Consider the following 16392-nt stretch of genomic DNA (forward strand, 5'->3'; position numbering starts at 1 on the left):
ATGAGGGTAAAGAGTATCCACAAAACTTTATACCCCTAAACCCAATCTGACAATCCAAAGATTAACTAATAAATACATATTTTGGGGCACACAAATGGCAGAAGGACCTTTCAGTGTGTGAAAATAGAGAATAGGCCAGGCATGGTGGCTCACACCTGTAATCCCAGCACTTTGGGAGGCCGAGGCAGGCGGATCTCTTGAGCCCAGGAGTTTGAGACTGGCCTGGCCAACATGGTGAAACCCCATCACTATCACTACAAACAAATACAAAAATTAGCCAGGTGTGGTGGCGTGTGCCTGTGGTCCCAGTTAACTCGGGAAGCTGAGGTAGGAGGATCGTTAGAGCCCAGGAGGTTGAGGCTGCAGTGAGCCATAACTGCCACTGCATTCCAGCCAGCCTTGGCTACACAGTGAGACCTTGTCTCAAAAAAAAAAACAAAAAAGAAAGAATTGGAGAGGAGAGGAGAGCAGAGGAGAGGGAAAAGAAAAGAAAAGGAGAAAAGAGCAGCCCCAAGTACCAATCTGACTTCAAGAGAGTAAATGCTCATGTCAGGTAATATGCAGCAACCCTTTATGAGGAACTCAAGATTCACATTCTGATCCCAACCATCATTGAGTACATCAATGAACTTGTACGTTGGTGGAAAGAAGCTATCAATTTATGTAGCTTGGTGGAAATTTTTTTATGTAGTAGCAGAATTGATGATGATGATGAGGTCGATGCCAATGCTGACATTCTGGAATCTGCTTTGTTGAATAAAAAAATTAATATCTCTAAAAATTAATATTAATATCTCCAAATTAATGTTGAAAAATACAATGAGCTAAAAAATGCTATAAACCACTGTAATTTGAAATATAATTGTTTTTAATTTCTGTTGCTGGGAACTAAAGGTTGGATTTTAATGATGATGATTCAGGCCCTCACATGTAGGATTTTTTAAGTGGAAAGAGAGCAAAAAACTTCAGCATAATTACAAGTGATTGGAAATTGGTCAGGTCTCTCCTTAGAGTACAGTTTCTGACCTGGTGTGGCAGCTTCTGGGGTTAGTTATTGGCACTCCCTTGGAAGAAAGCAAAGAGAAGAAGAAAAGAAACTGAAAGAATAAACTGCTCGAGTATTTCACACTTCTTCTTTCTCTCAAAGCGGTAGGGAACCACAGCACACTGAGCAGGGCCTTCTTCTATAGAAGCTGAAGCTGCAGTCTCTCTGCAGCACCAACAGGACCACACAGCTGAGGGCGGACTCCCTGCAACTGCAGATTAACCTCCATATTAAAGAGTCACACAGAGATTAATGCTTACAGCAACAATTACTAACATTTACTGAAGGCGGTGTATCAGGAACTTGTCTCAATTCTTGCCCTTAACAACTCTATGGCTTAAGTGCCTAATACTATTTTCCCCATTTACAAATGAGGGAAGTGGGACTCAAGGTGGTTGCTCCTCCGTGTTATGCAGCTAATTCACAGTGGAACCAGAAGTCAGACTCCGGCATTGCAACTCCAGAGCTCCTCCTCCTAACTGCTGCTGGTGAGCCTCTGTCTCCACTTCCACCACCCAGACAATGTGCATTATCTCTCCAAAGACTAGAAATACAAATAAATTAAATACAATATAAAACTGAACTAAAACCATTAAGAGATTTTAAAAATACATTCTATTTTCCCTTTCCAACATGGTTTGGATTAAATATAATAATGCACGTAAACCTTTAGCCAAGTGCCTGGCACAAACGTAGTAAATGTTAGCTAGTAGTAGTGGTGTAACTGTTCATAATTACTATTATAGGATTCACATTCTTCCATAAATCCAGGTCTAACCAACTGGCCAAAACTCTCTGATAAGTATCTCAAATTTCATAACATTCATTCTATGATGTCCACTCTTTCCTTCTTTGAAGGTCAATGTTTTGACATCGTTTATTTGGAGCGGCCTATTTCTGCAATTCACATAATTGCCCATTAAAAGAATAAAGTTAATTCTCTTTTTCCCTCAAGACTGTCAACGCAGCATTTGTTCTGTTTAATGTTACTTTGGATTACTAAGAGACATAAAAATCCCTAAACATAAACATCATTAAACAAAAACCTATTCAAGTGGAATACAAAACACACTGAAGAGTCATCATTAATTCCTTAAAGTTTTTCTTTCGTTGTTTTTTTTGTGTGTGTTTCTGTTTTTCCTTTTTAAACAACTCCACCCAAAACTCAAAGCACAAACAGTCAAATACAGATGAAAACAATCAACCTCTCTCCAATTTGAGCTACAAAAATAGATGCCTTGGGCATCAATGCTCTGGGTTTATAGGGATCAGGTACTTGCTGGTCTAAAAGCTGAATCAACTTGGTCATTTTAACTTTGTTTATATTGTTTCCTAAAATATTGGGTTTGAATTGAATTAGAAATATAATTCAACTCTGTGAGCAGCATAAATCTGAAAGGACAGAAGCACCTATATGTCATTTAAAAAATGCACTTATATGTAGTTTAAAAATTTGTGTCACATCCTTGAGCATGTGACACAAGTTTCAATCAAAGTGACTTTGCAGTCTTACCGGACATTGCTCACGATGCCCCAGGACTGTCTGCTTATCTCTACATTCTCCAACCTCCAAGCCTGGCTTTCAGCATAGAATCCCAGAACCAGAGAGCTGGGAAAGTCAGACCGGACAAGAAAAAGGCCCAAGTTGTTTAAACAAACCATAAGATGGTTACACCCTCTACATATGAAACTCTTAAAAGAAATAAAAGAACAGTGAAAAGAAAAGAACAGGAATGTCTTAAGAACAGCTTAAGTCTGCATCCTGGCTCCCCCTTAAGTAGCTGTGCAACTCTGGGCAAGTTATTAAACTTTCTGGGCCTAAATTCCTATAATATTTACCTCAAGGTGCTGCTTCTAGGATTAAATGAGGTAACTTCTATGAACTTCCTGGACTAAATCTCTTATTTAAAACCAAAGCCCTAGTCAGTGAGCCCAAGGACTAAACATTGACCTCAATACATATTTTGTTCTGTCCCTGCAAGGACAGCCTGCTGGAGATACTCTGTTTTGTGCCGCAGGATTATAAGTCACATGTGAGGTGTTGATAGCCAGGAGATGTGCTGACCAAAGGCTTCCATTAAATAAGAGTGTGCTGTGTTGCCTCTCTCAGTCTGTGTATTTTCATGAACTGTTGTAACAAGGGACACAGCAAAGAGAGCAAGCTAAATTATAAATTGCTAAAGCAATGAGCTCAAAATCATGAAAAACACGCAGAATTTAAATGTTCCTATGTGTATAAATGCATGCCTAAATATTAACATAAGGCTAAGTGAAGTCATAAAACTGAAAAATTTGTTACAAAAATCATTCCCCATTTTGCTCAAAAATTTAGATGTCTTTACATTTTAAATAGATAATCATCTGCCTACATTTTTCCCCCTACCTAAGTGGGAAATAACATAGCAGATTCCATGATTATCACTGTACAATGTCTCTGAAATAAATGTGCCCACCTCCCTTCAAAGCTAAATAGAGCAACTCCATATATTACCCATCCTGGTTCTTGCAAGATCTCTTTACACTTTGCCTCATGCTTGTTGTATCAAATCCTACATCATCAATCACCTTGCAAATCTAAAACCAGCAGCTCTCCCCGAGTGTACTCATAGGTCCAGTGAGAGAAAGCCAACATCAGCTCCTCCAGGGTGTTGGTGGGGGTGATTTCATCACCATTGTTGTTGTTGTACTTCCGGAACTCCCCTGTCATATACTTCTCAATGGTCAACCACTGGTTGGCTGAATGGCAGTAGATTAAGAAAACTTCCAGGAACCTGTTAGGGAAAAAGAGGCCATTGATCCCCCACAATACAGCAAAAGTGGGACTTACCTTACTGAGCAGTCATCAGCAGGGAAGATTACCTAACTCTGCTATGATGCAGCCTCAATGCACATGCCCTTGCCCTTTCTATGGAAGGGATAGGATGCAAATATTGGGAATTTTTCTTTCCATGCTTACCCACCTCCCTTTGCTTTGAGGTAACTTTCCAACTCTTTTATGAGTACCAGACCCAACTCTTCTTGCTGTGCTCTATAAAGTTCCTTGTAAATGAAAGAATGAAGCTTTACTCTGTCCAGCACCAAATTATGATCTGTGTCTCAATAAATGAATGCAAGTGTATGAAGACACTCAAGTGAAAGTAACAAGAGTTTATTCTTACAAAATTCCTACTTTCTATAAGATATTGGGGGAAGAGACCATGCTTACAATAAGAATAATTTTTCTACCATAATGCCCCTGGACATTAATAACACCCAAGATCTGTCTGTTTCCCATAACTGAAATCTTAGTTACAGCCTCTGAACCTCTTCTTTCCACTCATGTTTAAGTCCAGTGATTAACACCAAGGTATCTCTGGGGTCTCTAATTCTCCTTTTGCCAGTCTCCGAAATTATGGAAGGAAGAATCCAAAAATAAGATCATGGGGAATTTCCCCATGGATAAGATTTCTCATGAGTAATGGGCTGAGAAGACATGATAGAAATTCCTACTTGAAACAAAGGGCCAAGGTGCCAAGATTTTCTTACCTTGGTGTGTAGGGTATGGTTTGTGGTTTCACTTGGTTGAAGGTATAGATCAATTTTTGAGCAGCTCTTTGTTGTTGAATTTCCTACAAAATAGGGAGCACTGATAAAAATACTGATTTACTGTTGTACAGCTATGATCATGAAATTACTATAGGCTACCCCAATGTGATTTTTAGCCTTATTCAACTCCCACCACTGCCTGCCCCAAAAGCAAAAGTCCTACAAAGCAATACTACCTCTAAAAAATAATAGGCTCCCCTTTGGGTTGAGGATAATGGCCTTAGATAAGGATGTAGCCAGATCTCTTTTCTTTGACTTGTCCCTCTGGGCTATGGGTCTCTGAGTTTCAGACTTACCCTGAGGCAAAGATGAAGCACAGTGCTCTCCTGGAAGATTTTATGCCATGTCCGCACAACCTCAGGAAGAAAGGACTTGACAATGAAAACTTGTCCCGGCTTGAGAATGTCATCCTCAGACCAAGTGCTGACGACTCTCATAGCTTTACGGAGGCCCCCATCCATCTCCTCTCGGGACAATACCTGGATCATTGCCGCTCTCCCACGCTGAGACCAAGAGGACATGCTTTTATCAAGGTTTAAAGGGGAACTCTCCTCCAACCTGTAGACAGTTATTTCTTCTCCTGCTGCAAAGAGAAGTGAAGGCTAGGAATTCAATAAGATTGCCATGTCTGTGACACGGATAGTATCCTAAATATCAATGCAGAATCAGTTCAGTTACCCAAATGACCAGAGGAGAATGGGACTAGCAGGGAACAGAACAGAATAAGGACATGTATCAGGCTGGCCATGTTTCCATGTTATTTATTGTCTAGTAGATGTGGGGAAGGGGAGAAGGGACAAATATCAGAGGATACAAAAGAATTAAGCTGTTCTTACTGTAAACTATAACTGGACAAAAACAAAGTGGTAAGGATATGCTTCTTTTGTTAAAGACAAATACTTCTAAAGAGACGGTTTAACCTGATGGTGTTGCTTATTATCATCCTCCTAAGGAGCCTAATTAGACATTCTTTTCTAATTGTTCTTCTCACGACCTATTAATACAGGTTGCATATCCCTTATCCAAAATGCTTAGGACCAGAAGTGTTTCAAATTTTAGATTTTTTCAGATTTTTGGAATATGTGCATATACATAATGACATATCTTGGGGATGGGACCCAAGCGCAAACACAAAATTCATCTTTTTCATATACACCTTATACATATAGCCTCATAGTAATTGTATACAATATTTTTAATAATCTTGTGCACAAAACAAAGTTTTGACAGTGTCTTGACTCTGACCTGTCACATAAGGTCAGTTGTGGGAGATTTCCACTTGTGGCATCACATTAGCACTCAAAAAGTTTCAGCCTTTGGAGCATTTTGGATTTCAGGTGGATTTCAGCTTGAATTTAATACAAGCTCAACTTGTATTAAAAATATTCTGTATATCTGTTTATGTGTACTCTGTAGATCTGTGCTTTATATCATAAAAAAACTTATTTTTTTCTAGGGGTGATATTACTTCATTGAAAATGCATGGTTTAACTCAGCTGGAGTCAAACAGTACCAATGTCATATCCCAGAGCCTCTCCTTCCTTCCCTTGTGTCTTTGGACAAGTTACTTAAAGCCTCAATTTCCCCATCAGAAAAATGGGGATGAAAATACTGTTCTCATTGGGCTGTTGTAAAGGTTAAACAGGCTAACATGTCTAAAGTGAATTACAACCTCAGATACAAACTCAATCCCACTTAAAGGATTTTAGACACAAAATACTACTTAACTGCTACATAGATTCCACTTTTAGGCTGTTGAAGAGGGAAAAATTCCTGTTGAAGCTAAACGCTACCAAGTCAGTGTTTAATGTTTCTTAACAGAGCAACATAATCTATATACAACTTCTGTCCAGCCCCAGCTGGTGTTTCATTTCCCCCTTACACCTTTGCTTCTATATATATATAGAAGCATATATATATATATATGAACACGGTACTGGTTTACCAAGAAAGGAATCCATTCTCTCCCTCTTGCATCTAATTCCTCACCAATAAACACATCTAGGTAATGCTCAGTAACAACTTTTCAAACCTTTCAAATATTTATTCTTGGTGCCCAGATAAATGCCACTGAAGATCTCTTTGGAGTTCTAAATCCCTAGAGGCTTTAGAGCAGAGCTATTGATTTGCAAAGCCAGCCATGGGGCCAAATGGAAGGGGAAGGCATCTGCATTAACAATCAGAAGCCAGGCCGGTGCGGTGATTCTGTAATCCCAGCACTTTGGGAGTCTGGGGCGGGTAGATCACCTGAGGTTAGGAGTTTGAGACCAGCCTTAGTAACATGGTGAAACCCCATCTCTACTAAAAATACAAAAATTAGCTGGGCGTGGTGGTGCACGCCTCTAATCCCAGCTGCATGAGAGGCTGAGGCAGGAGAATCACTTGAACCCAGGAGGCAGAGGTTAGAGTGAGCCAAGATCCCGCCATTGCACTCCAGCCTGGGCAACAAGAGTGAAACTCCATCTCAAAAAAACATAAAAAGTAAATAAATAAAAACAATCAGAAGCCAACCTGGTCTGCCCCCATGTGAACAGTGTGAGAAGAATCAAGATCAAGGACACTTTGGGGACCCTTGCTATATTGTCAACTTGCTCATGCCTTATCCTGCCAGACAGAGAAATTTTGGTAGCTTTAGCCAGGGTGAGATTGTTTTTCTTTACTACTCCAGACTTTTAAAATGACATTTGCAGTCTGAGGTAAGAGCAATTAGTGTACACAAAACAAAATAAACAAAAAACAATACACAAAGCATTTCTCTTCAGATGCCTGTTGGCTTTCACCATATTGACATTTATCGCTTTCTCCTGTGCTTATTATAAATGGTTGGTTTGTTCTTTTCTTTCCTACTTACTTCCAGCCTTGAGTCAGTGAATGCCAGGTGCAATATTATTGCTTTCTTCCCAACTGCTGCTCATTATAGGTCTTATTCCCATAGTATTAGCTTTTGTCACTGAATGCTGGCCATGACAGTTAACAAGAATTTCCATTTTAGGAAATGAATCTCACTAAACTACAACTATCAACAAAACAAAATTTTCAACTAAAATAATGCAATGTGGTTTCTCCTTTGATTCACTCAGATTTTATGCCTCTGTCCTGGCATAAACTCAAGAAGGTAGAAATGCTACTCACCAAACAGTTGGACTGGTGTAAATGGTATGGTCTGAGAAAGCCTCATTAAATTATTCCTTTCAATGGCTGCAAACAAAAACAGATTTTCTATTTTAAGTATGCATCAGTGGCTGAATTTACAGAAAGCCTCTCCACATCAATATATTCATATAATGCTATTTAATTTCAAAGACCTCTTATTTTTGCCATTATCAAAAATATAATCTATAATACAGTCTTAAAAATAAACTATGCCTTAAACAGGAAAGAAATCCCAATTTTAGAGGCATTTAATATGAGATTATGTCACATGGTCTGAGGTACGACTATCACCTCCACTCTCCTGAATACCAAATCACATACTAATCCATACATATGTGGAACTTTCTTTTAAATGGCATTTTAATCCGTGGACTTTGGTTTTCCTTTCCGAAGCAAATCCAAAGCACAGTGGGCTGTGGGGACACCTACTGTTCACTTTGCACAGTTCATCTTCTTTTTCCAGAGAGAGCTGAAGACCGATTTTAATTAGAAGCGAGTGATCTGCATTTTCCTGTTAAGAGCTATAGCCTAACAGATCAGAGTCAATATGAGTTACAGTATTTCTCACTAGAGACTTTCTTAAGTTGACAGCTGGAGTCAAAATAATAGATTACTGCCGAGCTGAAAGACTCAGTTGTAAGAGCCTGGGTTGAGGAGTCTGGAATCCACTGCAACTCTATTCACTACAAAGGAGAATTCAGGATAAGGCAATCTATTACTAGACCCTGAACAAACAACCTCATATAATTATAACAGTAATTATCGCACCAATAAGCTCTTACTCATGTATTGAGCTTTAGATTTGTAAAAGGCTTGCCCATGTATTATCTCATCCAATGCTGAGAGCAATGACTCCCAAGAAACCATCCAATGGCACAAGTCCAGTTGGTTTTTATATTGCTTTGTATTTCAAAGTGTTTTCCTCTTAATTCTCAACTAGCCCTTTGGCAGACTGTTCCTCAGGAAGGGCAAGTACAATTATTCCCACTTTGAAAGAAAGACAACTGAAGCACTGTGAAGTGATGTTGCTTAAGAGAGTCAAGACCCTTGACATTTTTGTTTAATAACATCTTTGTTGAACTCACTTTGTGGGGTTGGCCTTCATTCAGTGATCATACTCACTGAGGCCCCATTGAGGGTACAAAACCCTCCCTCAAGGAACTACTTTCAGGTCTGCCTTTTCCCCAGTCCAAAACATTGAGATCTCTGGCTTGGGGCTGCTTTGAGCGTGCAAAGAATTTTTAGATCTCAAGGTCATCTTTGTACTTTGCAATCTGGAACTTGAGAATGCAAACATTTTGCAAAAATGCAAATTCTCTTAAATTCTGAAAACTTGTTTTCCCAAGTCAATGGCAAAGTTAGAAATTGGAATGTTCTTCCCATCAAAGTGAACAATAACTTTTCAAGTCGCGAGCCATGTCAGTAACACAGAATTTGTCAATGTTTCTGTTTACAAATGCAGAAGCACAGACATTTAGCTCAGCTGACATGTCTATGTGCATATGCATCCTACCTGAATAATGATGGTGAGGCTCTTGAGGGCTTTTTAAGGAGGCTGAGATCTCTGAAATTAGAGAGGAGATTGGCATTTTAATTACGTGGCTGGAGATAAATACATGTTTATGAATATATTGCCTTCAAAGTTATTATTGAACAGGTTAATCAGAATGGCTTCTCAGTATTTGAAAAAGCTTGCCTAATATTTTTTAACCACAGTATTGCGCATGGTATCCTGACAGCTTCCAATCATCAATGTAATATCTCCAAACATATTTATATAGGGAATTGAAGAAAGGCAGGTAATATTAGCCTCAAAGATGTATTTCCTCTGAATCAATTACACCTCTGGGTTGCAGAAGGCACTCAGCTGCCCATCATACTTCACGACATCCCAGAAGCATGATTCTCTGAGCTCCCTACCAAGATGCAGTACCCGTAAAAAGACAGTATTAATACCAAGTTATTAACAGACTACTTCACTGACCTAAAATAACAACAAAATGCTGAAAATACATTAAAAGCTATATACTGGAAACAAAGAAGAGGGTGGATAATATAGCACCAAGAGATTTGTTTGGTTATACAAGGACTATGTGTTGGGAACACCTCTTCCAAGTTTAACTCATTCTCTTCTGTCTGCTCCAGTCCTAAATTACAAGGCTCTACAGAAATCCCTTGCAACAGTTTTGCTATTTCATAAAATCAAAATTAAAGTGGAGGACTTTGGTCTCATGATGGCAACTGTTTTATACCTCGCAGAGTAAGCAGCATAATGAGCCCAATTTCGCAGATCTCTCTGGGTTTTTGTTGCTGGATAAGGAAAGGAACGAGAATCACTTCCTTTAGGGAGTGTTGGCAAAAAGTAAGATCAGCAGAAAAGACTGTTTCTTTCTGAAGTCATCAATAAAAACAAAAAGTATTCCTCTCCCACTATGGATCATACTAGGCATGAGAGATATGGGTAAGGTGTGGTTCCCACCCTACCGAAAAGCAAATGTATTAGGAGAGAGAGACAGGTAACTATAATCACAATACAGTTAAAGTAATATACATAATAAAGGTATATACAGAGGTTTATGGAACACATTAATTCCACCTGGAAGGTAGGGCCTTCATAAACAGTGTGAAATGCTTAAAGTGTATGGGCATCTGAGTCTGATAAAACTGAGTTTCAGTCCTGGCTTCACTGCTTAAGGAGCTGTGAGACCACATTCGTATTTATTCAATATACATTTATTGAGTACCTACTATGTGCCAGGCACTGGTCTATGCTCAAGAGGAAGAGCAGTAATCAAAACAGATAAAGTCTCTAGTTACATTCTAGTAAAAGGAAATAGAAAATAAATATATAGTGCATATAGTATAGTGTGTGTGTGTGTGTGTGTGTGTGTGTGTGTATGCATCAACTTAAGAGAGTTAGAAAGCATGGGGAAAGGAAAGTTGCTGTTTTATATAGGGTGGTTAGGCAAAGCCTCTCTCATAAGGTGAAATTTGAGCACAGAGTTGAAGGAAGAGAGGGGCGGCAATATGAATAAATGAAGAGTATTCCAGTGATAAGTAACAGCAAGTGCGAATGCCCTGGGGCAGGTCCATGCTTGTCATGTTTAAGGAGAGTGTAGCCACAGTGAAATGCACTGACAGAAATGAGGTTGAGGGGTGGCTGGAAAGCAGAACAGAGTATTGTAGACTCTGTTTGGACTTTGCTTTTGCAAAGTGAGGAGGAATGCCATTTGAGCAAGAGTGACTCAGTTCAACTTTCAGTTTAAAAGGATTATTCTGGCTGTTTCTGGAAAAAAGACTACTAGAGAACAATAGTTTGGAGGCCATACTATAATCCAAGGAAGAGATTACGATTGCTTAAAAATGGTGTTATGGCCAGGTGCGGGGGCCCACGCCGGTAATCCCAGCACTTTGGGAGCCCGAGGCGAGCGGATCACGAGGTCAGAAGATTGAGACCATCCTGGCTAACACGGTGAAACCCCATCTCCACTAAAGATACAAAAAATTAGCCGGGCGTCGTGGGTGCCTGTAGTCCCAGCTACTTGGGAGGCTGAGGCAGGAGAATGGCATGAACCCAGGAGGCAGAGCTTGCAGTGAGCTGAGATCACGCCACTGCACTGCAGCCTGGGCGACAAAGTGAGACTCCATCTCAAAAAAAAAAAAATGGTGTTATGTGGAAATGGCAAAACATTATCAGAGTCTTGTTATATTTTGAAAGATTTACTGATAGATGGGATGTAGGGATGTGAAAAAATGGAAGACAAGTATTGCAAGACTTTGGCCTCAGGAACTGGGAGGATAGAGTTGCCATTTCCTGAGATGAGAGAGGACAGTGCTGGAACATTTTGTTTGAGACACCTTTTAGACCTCCACATGGAGGTGTTACTATGTGGTCAGTCATATTCTGCAAGGCAGAAATAATGAATGAAAGGGATCATGCCTATGGGCCTGGAAATTTGAATTGAGATCCAGCTTTCAAGAGCATTGAGGAAAAACTCAGGGGTTTGCAGTCTACCTTTGGGTAACAGGGAGCCATTGAAAGCTTCTACCTGAGTGATGATTTAGCATTCATAAAGATAATTCTGATAGAAACATAGGAAAGTTTAAAAGGAGACAAACCAATCAGACTGCTAAGACAAACTCAAGGGCAAATGAAAGTATACACTTTTGTTTTGGAAAATAAATAATGGTGGCTTTAAGGCAGGAGCAGTAGGGTAGACCAAACAGATCACTCTGAAGATGAGGGGGTGGGGAGTGGCGGGGGAGGGACGGAGTTAGAAGGCAAGGTTAATAGCTAAGAGTAATGGGGTGGGAAGGAGATTGTAAAAGACTTAAGATTTCCAGCTTGCATGAAGGAACAAGAGGCTCTCAGAAAGACCAAAATAAGTCGACAAAGAAGTAGAACAGCCAAAGAAGAAGAGCCTCAAGGAAACATAGAAAAGAGAGGGTGCCATGAAGGAAAAATGGCCAATATCAAATGCCATGAGTTCAACAAGAACTGAGAAGAGTCATGTGAGTTAGCAGTTGTAGTGGAGTTTCAGAAAAGTGATGGGGCACACACCATGGGCTAAAGATCAAATGTTAATTGCTCTTTCAATGAATTTGGAGGTGAAGGGTTGGAGTGGCAGCTTGAAAGCTAGGTAAATCAAGAAAAAGACTATTTGTTTCCTTTGTATAGAAACAACCTAAATTTGTTGGTAGGCTGAGGAGAAGGAATCAACTGCAAAGGAGGTGGGGGAGTACTGGAAACCCAAGAAAGTGTGATGGAACAAGAACACAGAAGATGAAGGTGCCTTTACATCAAGGAGTCAAGAATATGGAAAGGAGTTTGTAAATTGTAGTCAAGTTTGAGAGTAATTATAGTGGCTTTACCAGGGAGCTGTCTCACATGACCTAATCCTATTTAGCCATTTGGGGCCCCAGATCTTACTAAAACCCTACAGGAAAAGGCACCCATATAACAATCTTATAAATGGCTCTTAATGAGTAATGTGTGAAAAAACAAAAGGACAGTAAGAGTTGGTGAGCAAAATGAGTTCAGTGGTTATACTCTCATTCACACAGAAAATGGAGAAATAACAGTCAGAAACAGTCATTCAAAAAGTTTTAAACCAGACATCAATCCCAATTTGTCTGAAGAAAGATATTCAACTTTCTACTTTTCTACTGAACTTTCTACATTGCATGATGGACAAAAGTCATAAATACAATTTCAAGAATGACAAAAATATCAGCAGGACAGTGAACCTCAGCATTAAAAAGATGAAAAAATAAAAAATAAAATGTTTAAATAGAAAAACTTACTGTCAACTCCAATTGAACTTTTCAGCCTGTTTGAAAAAAAAATGAAGTTGTTTAGATAATGCTGCCTTAAATCTTACAGTTATCAAAAAAAAGGAAACAGCACATGGAACAGTAACAACACAAAGTATATATTTTATATACATGTGAAATACATATACAGTCATGCACTGCCTAATGATGTTTTGGTCAACGACAGACAGCATATATTACAATGGTCCCATAGATTATAACAGAGCTGAAAAATTCCCAACACCTAGTGATGTCTTAGCCATCATAATGTCACAGCGCAATGCATTACTTATGTGTTTGTAATTATGCTGGTGTAAGTAAGCCTACTGTGCTGCCAGTCATATAAAAATATAGTACATACAACTATGTACAGCACATAATACTTGATGATCATGATGGATGACTATGTTACGGGTTTATGTATTTATTATATTATGCTCTTTTTCATTCTTTTAGCATGTACTCCTTATATTTATGTTTTCTTTTTAAGTTAACTGTAAACAGCCTCTGGCAGGTCATTCAGGAGGTATCCAGAAGAAGGCATTGTTATCATAGGAGGTGACAGCTCCATGTGTGTTATTGCCCCTGAAGACCTTCCAGTGGGACAAGATGAGGAGGCAGGAGACAGTGATATTGATGATCCTGATCCTGTGTAGGTCTAGGCTAATGTGTGTATTTGTGTCTTCATATTTTTAAAAAGTTTAAGAAGTGAAAATAAATAAATAATTTAAAAACAGAAAATGGCTTCTAGAATAAGGATATAAAGAAAGAACATATTTTTGTACAACCATACAATGTATTTGTGTTTTAAGTGTTATTGTAAAAGAGTCAAAAAGATTTTTAAATGTTTTACAGTTTATCAAGTAAAAAAGTTACGGTAAAGCTAAGGTTAATTGGTTATTTAAAAAAGAAAAAAATTATAGAAATTTAGTGTAGCCTAAGTGTACACATAAAGTCTCCGGTTGTGTAGAGTAATGTCCTGGGCCTTCACATTCTTTCAGCACTCACTCATTCTGACACCCAGAGCAAGCTTCCAGTCCTGCAAGCTCCATTCATTGTAAGCATCCTATACAGGTGTACCATTTTTTATCTTTTATACTGTATTTTTACTGTACTTTTTTTGTGTTTAGTTACACAAATACCATAGCTTACAGTAGTCAGTACAGTAACATACTGTACAGGTTTGTAGCTTAGGAACAATAAGCTAAACCATATAGCCTAGGTGTGTAGTAGGTTAGACCATCTAGGTGTGTGTAAATGCACTCTACGATATTTGTACAACGATGAAATCACCTAATGACACATTTCTCAGAATGTATCCTGTCGTTAATTGATGCATGACTGTATATATATTTGAAAGAGAAGTATTAGTTACATCTAATCCCTATCGTATCAATAAAGAAGTAACTTTTCAGTGCTGCAAGTGTTTTTATAGAAAAATGAGCACCAGATATGTATGTAAGTCATTTACTGTGTACATCCTAAGCTAATTGAAAAGCAGTTGTTGTTTTTTAATTAGCTTTGTGATCACACAATATATATAAGATGTAACTGTGTTTGTGTTCTTCTGGATCAATTAAACTAAAGGATTCCTGAACTATGCAAAGCAGATGCCTACAAATGAGTCTGTGAATGTCTCTGGACAAGCCTACAAATCAGTTTCATTAGCCCACGTGGCTGCTAAATGTTCACAGGCTGAAATTAGTTCTCTTTAAACTGTTACTTGCCCTGCTCAAATGCACAAGTGGCCATAGGCGAGTCTGAATAAATACATTCAAATAATATCTTCAGCATTTAAGGTCCTTAAGAAAGAAAGTACAATTACGATTATTGTTCAATTTCATGCTGCAATAAACCCCTACTCTGCATGAGCACAAACTACTGAACCTTTGGGAGAAGAAAGTCATGTGTCCTTTAAGTCTGGAGGCAGGCTTGCACAGGGTCCATGATGGGAGCCCTAGAGAAAGACCATCTCTAAACAGAGCTGACTGCAAACTGAAAGTCACCTTCTACCTGCTGGGTATCAACTGGCACTTCCATAGAGTAGATGGTTTTGAATTCTACCTGTATGAATAGTTAATGTGATGATGCAACTAGGAAAGTCCAGAAAATACTAGAAATAAAATAGAATAATCTTTGCTTGGTTGATTTACAACTTTTATTTCTCTAGATATATACTAATAAAATTCCAGGAAGATACTCAAGTGAGTTCTCTATCTTCTTTCTCTCTCCAACCCGTCTTCCTCTCCCTCTCTGTCTCAATCTTTCTCAGAGTTATTGCTTTGATGATTAGCATGCTACTGAGAAACCAAAAACAAAAAAGATATGCCTTATAAACTAAAAGGAAAAAATAACTATTTTTAAAATTAAAGAATAAACGTAATCAGGTGTTCAGTCTAAGTCTGTTTCTTTAAGTAAGACAGACTTATTTCTACTCTTTTATGCAAATTCACAATCTTATCTATCCAAAAAGATATGATAATCATTATTCTATGTGTGTTTTGACACTGAAAAGGCAAATGTTTAATTTGTTGTAGGAGTATGTGTTTCGTTATATTCTTAAAAGGAACTCAGGTGAGATCTTGTTGCCACAAACAGGAAAACTTGGAGAAGAAATCATTTTCATTCTGCTAACAAGAGAAAAGTATTGTCATTTGACACACACTTCTTTTCTCTCCCTTTCTGACTAAATTAAACCTTTGTTCCTAACCAAGTTAAAAAAATAGAAGCCAAAGATTCTTAAACATAAACATTTAGAAATACTCACAGGGAGTTCCTATTGCGATTGGTGCTCCTGGAATTCCACAAAGAGTTTTTGCTGAGATCCTGAGCAGAAGGGAAAGGCCGTTACGTGTGTGCTCAACATAGTCCCACCCCAAGTTTCTAGGAATGATCTGCCAAACACACTCCTTGGAGAATCCTTCTTTTTTCTTCATCTACCTGAATATTCTTCTTTTAAAAACCATACTAAACCCAAGCTAGAAAGATGCATAATGTTAGAGCAATGTCAGAGTTACTCAGTGTGTTGATGGACTTTAACAGAATGAAATTACCTTTAAGGAGATATCAAACAGAAAATGTAATATATGAAATTTTTTACAGACTGAACATAGAAAATCAGGACTAAACATACACAATCAGTTAATCAGGACTGAACATACACAATCAGCTAATGACATGGAGAAAAATGAAAGTACAAGTTGACAGACAACACGGATCATCACATTGTTATGTCTTATGAAAAGATTCTCATCTCAGGTCATGATGATTATTTAAAATAACATTACCTTGGATTT

The 16392-nt window shown here is 38.4% G+C and overlaps 1 protein-coding gene across 1 annotated transcript in view; it reads right to left on the reverse strand.

The window, feature by feature from the left end:
- The window catches only part of TRPM6 (transient receptor potential cation channel subfamily M member 6), a 166895-nt gene that overhangs the window by 12295 nt on the left and 138208 nt on the right, over positions 1 to 16392 (reverse strand). The window contains exons 30-36 of the mRNA XM_024930189.3: positions 15864 to 15922; positions 13088 to 13113; positions 9297 to 9347; positions 7763 to 7828; positions 4927 to 5213; positions 4571 to 4653; positions 3611 to 3816 (exon numbers count right to left, since the gene is read on the reverse strand). Of these exons, the coding sequence (XP_024785957.2) occupies positions 3611 to 3816; positions 4571 to 4653; positions 4927 to 5213; positions 7763 to 7828; positions 9297 to 9347; positions 13088 to 13113; positions 15864 to 15922 (778 nt within the window). The remainder of the gene's footprint in view (positions 1 to 3610; positions 3817 to 4570; positions 4654 to 4926; positions 5214 to 7762; positions 7829 to 9296; positions 9348 to 13087; positions 13114 to 15863; positions 15923 to 16392) is intronic.

Source organism: Pan paniscus, chromosome 11 (genome assembly GCF_029289425.2).
Source record: "Pan paniscus chromosome 11, NHGRI_mPanPan1-v2.0_pri, whole genome shotgun sequence".
NCBI lineage: Eukaryota > Metazoa > Chordata > Mammalia > Primates > Hominidae > Pan > Pan paniscus.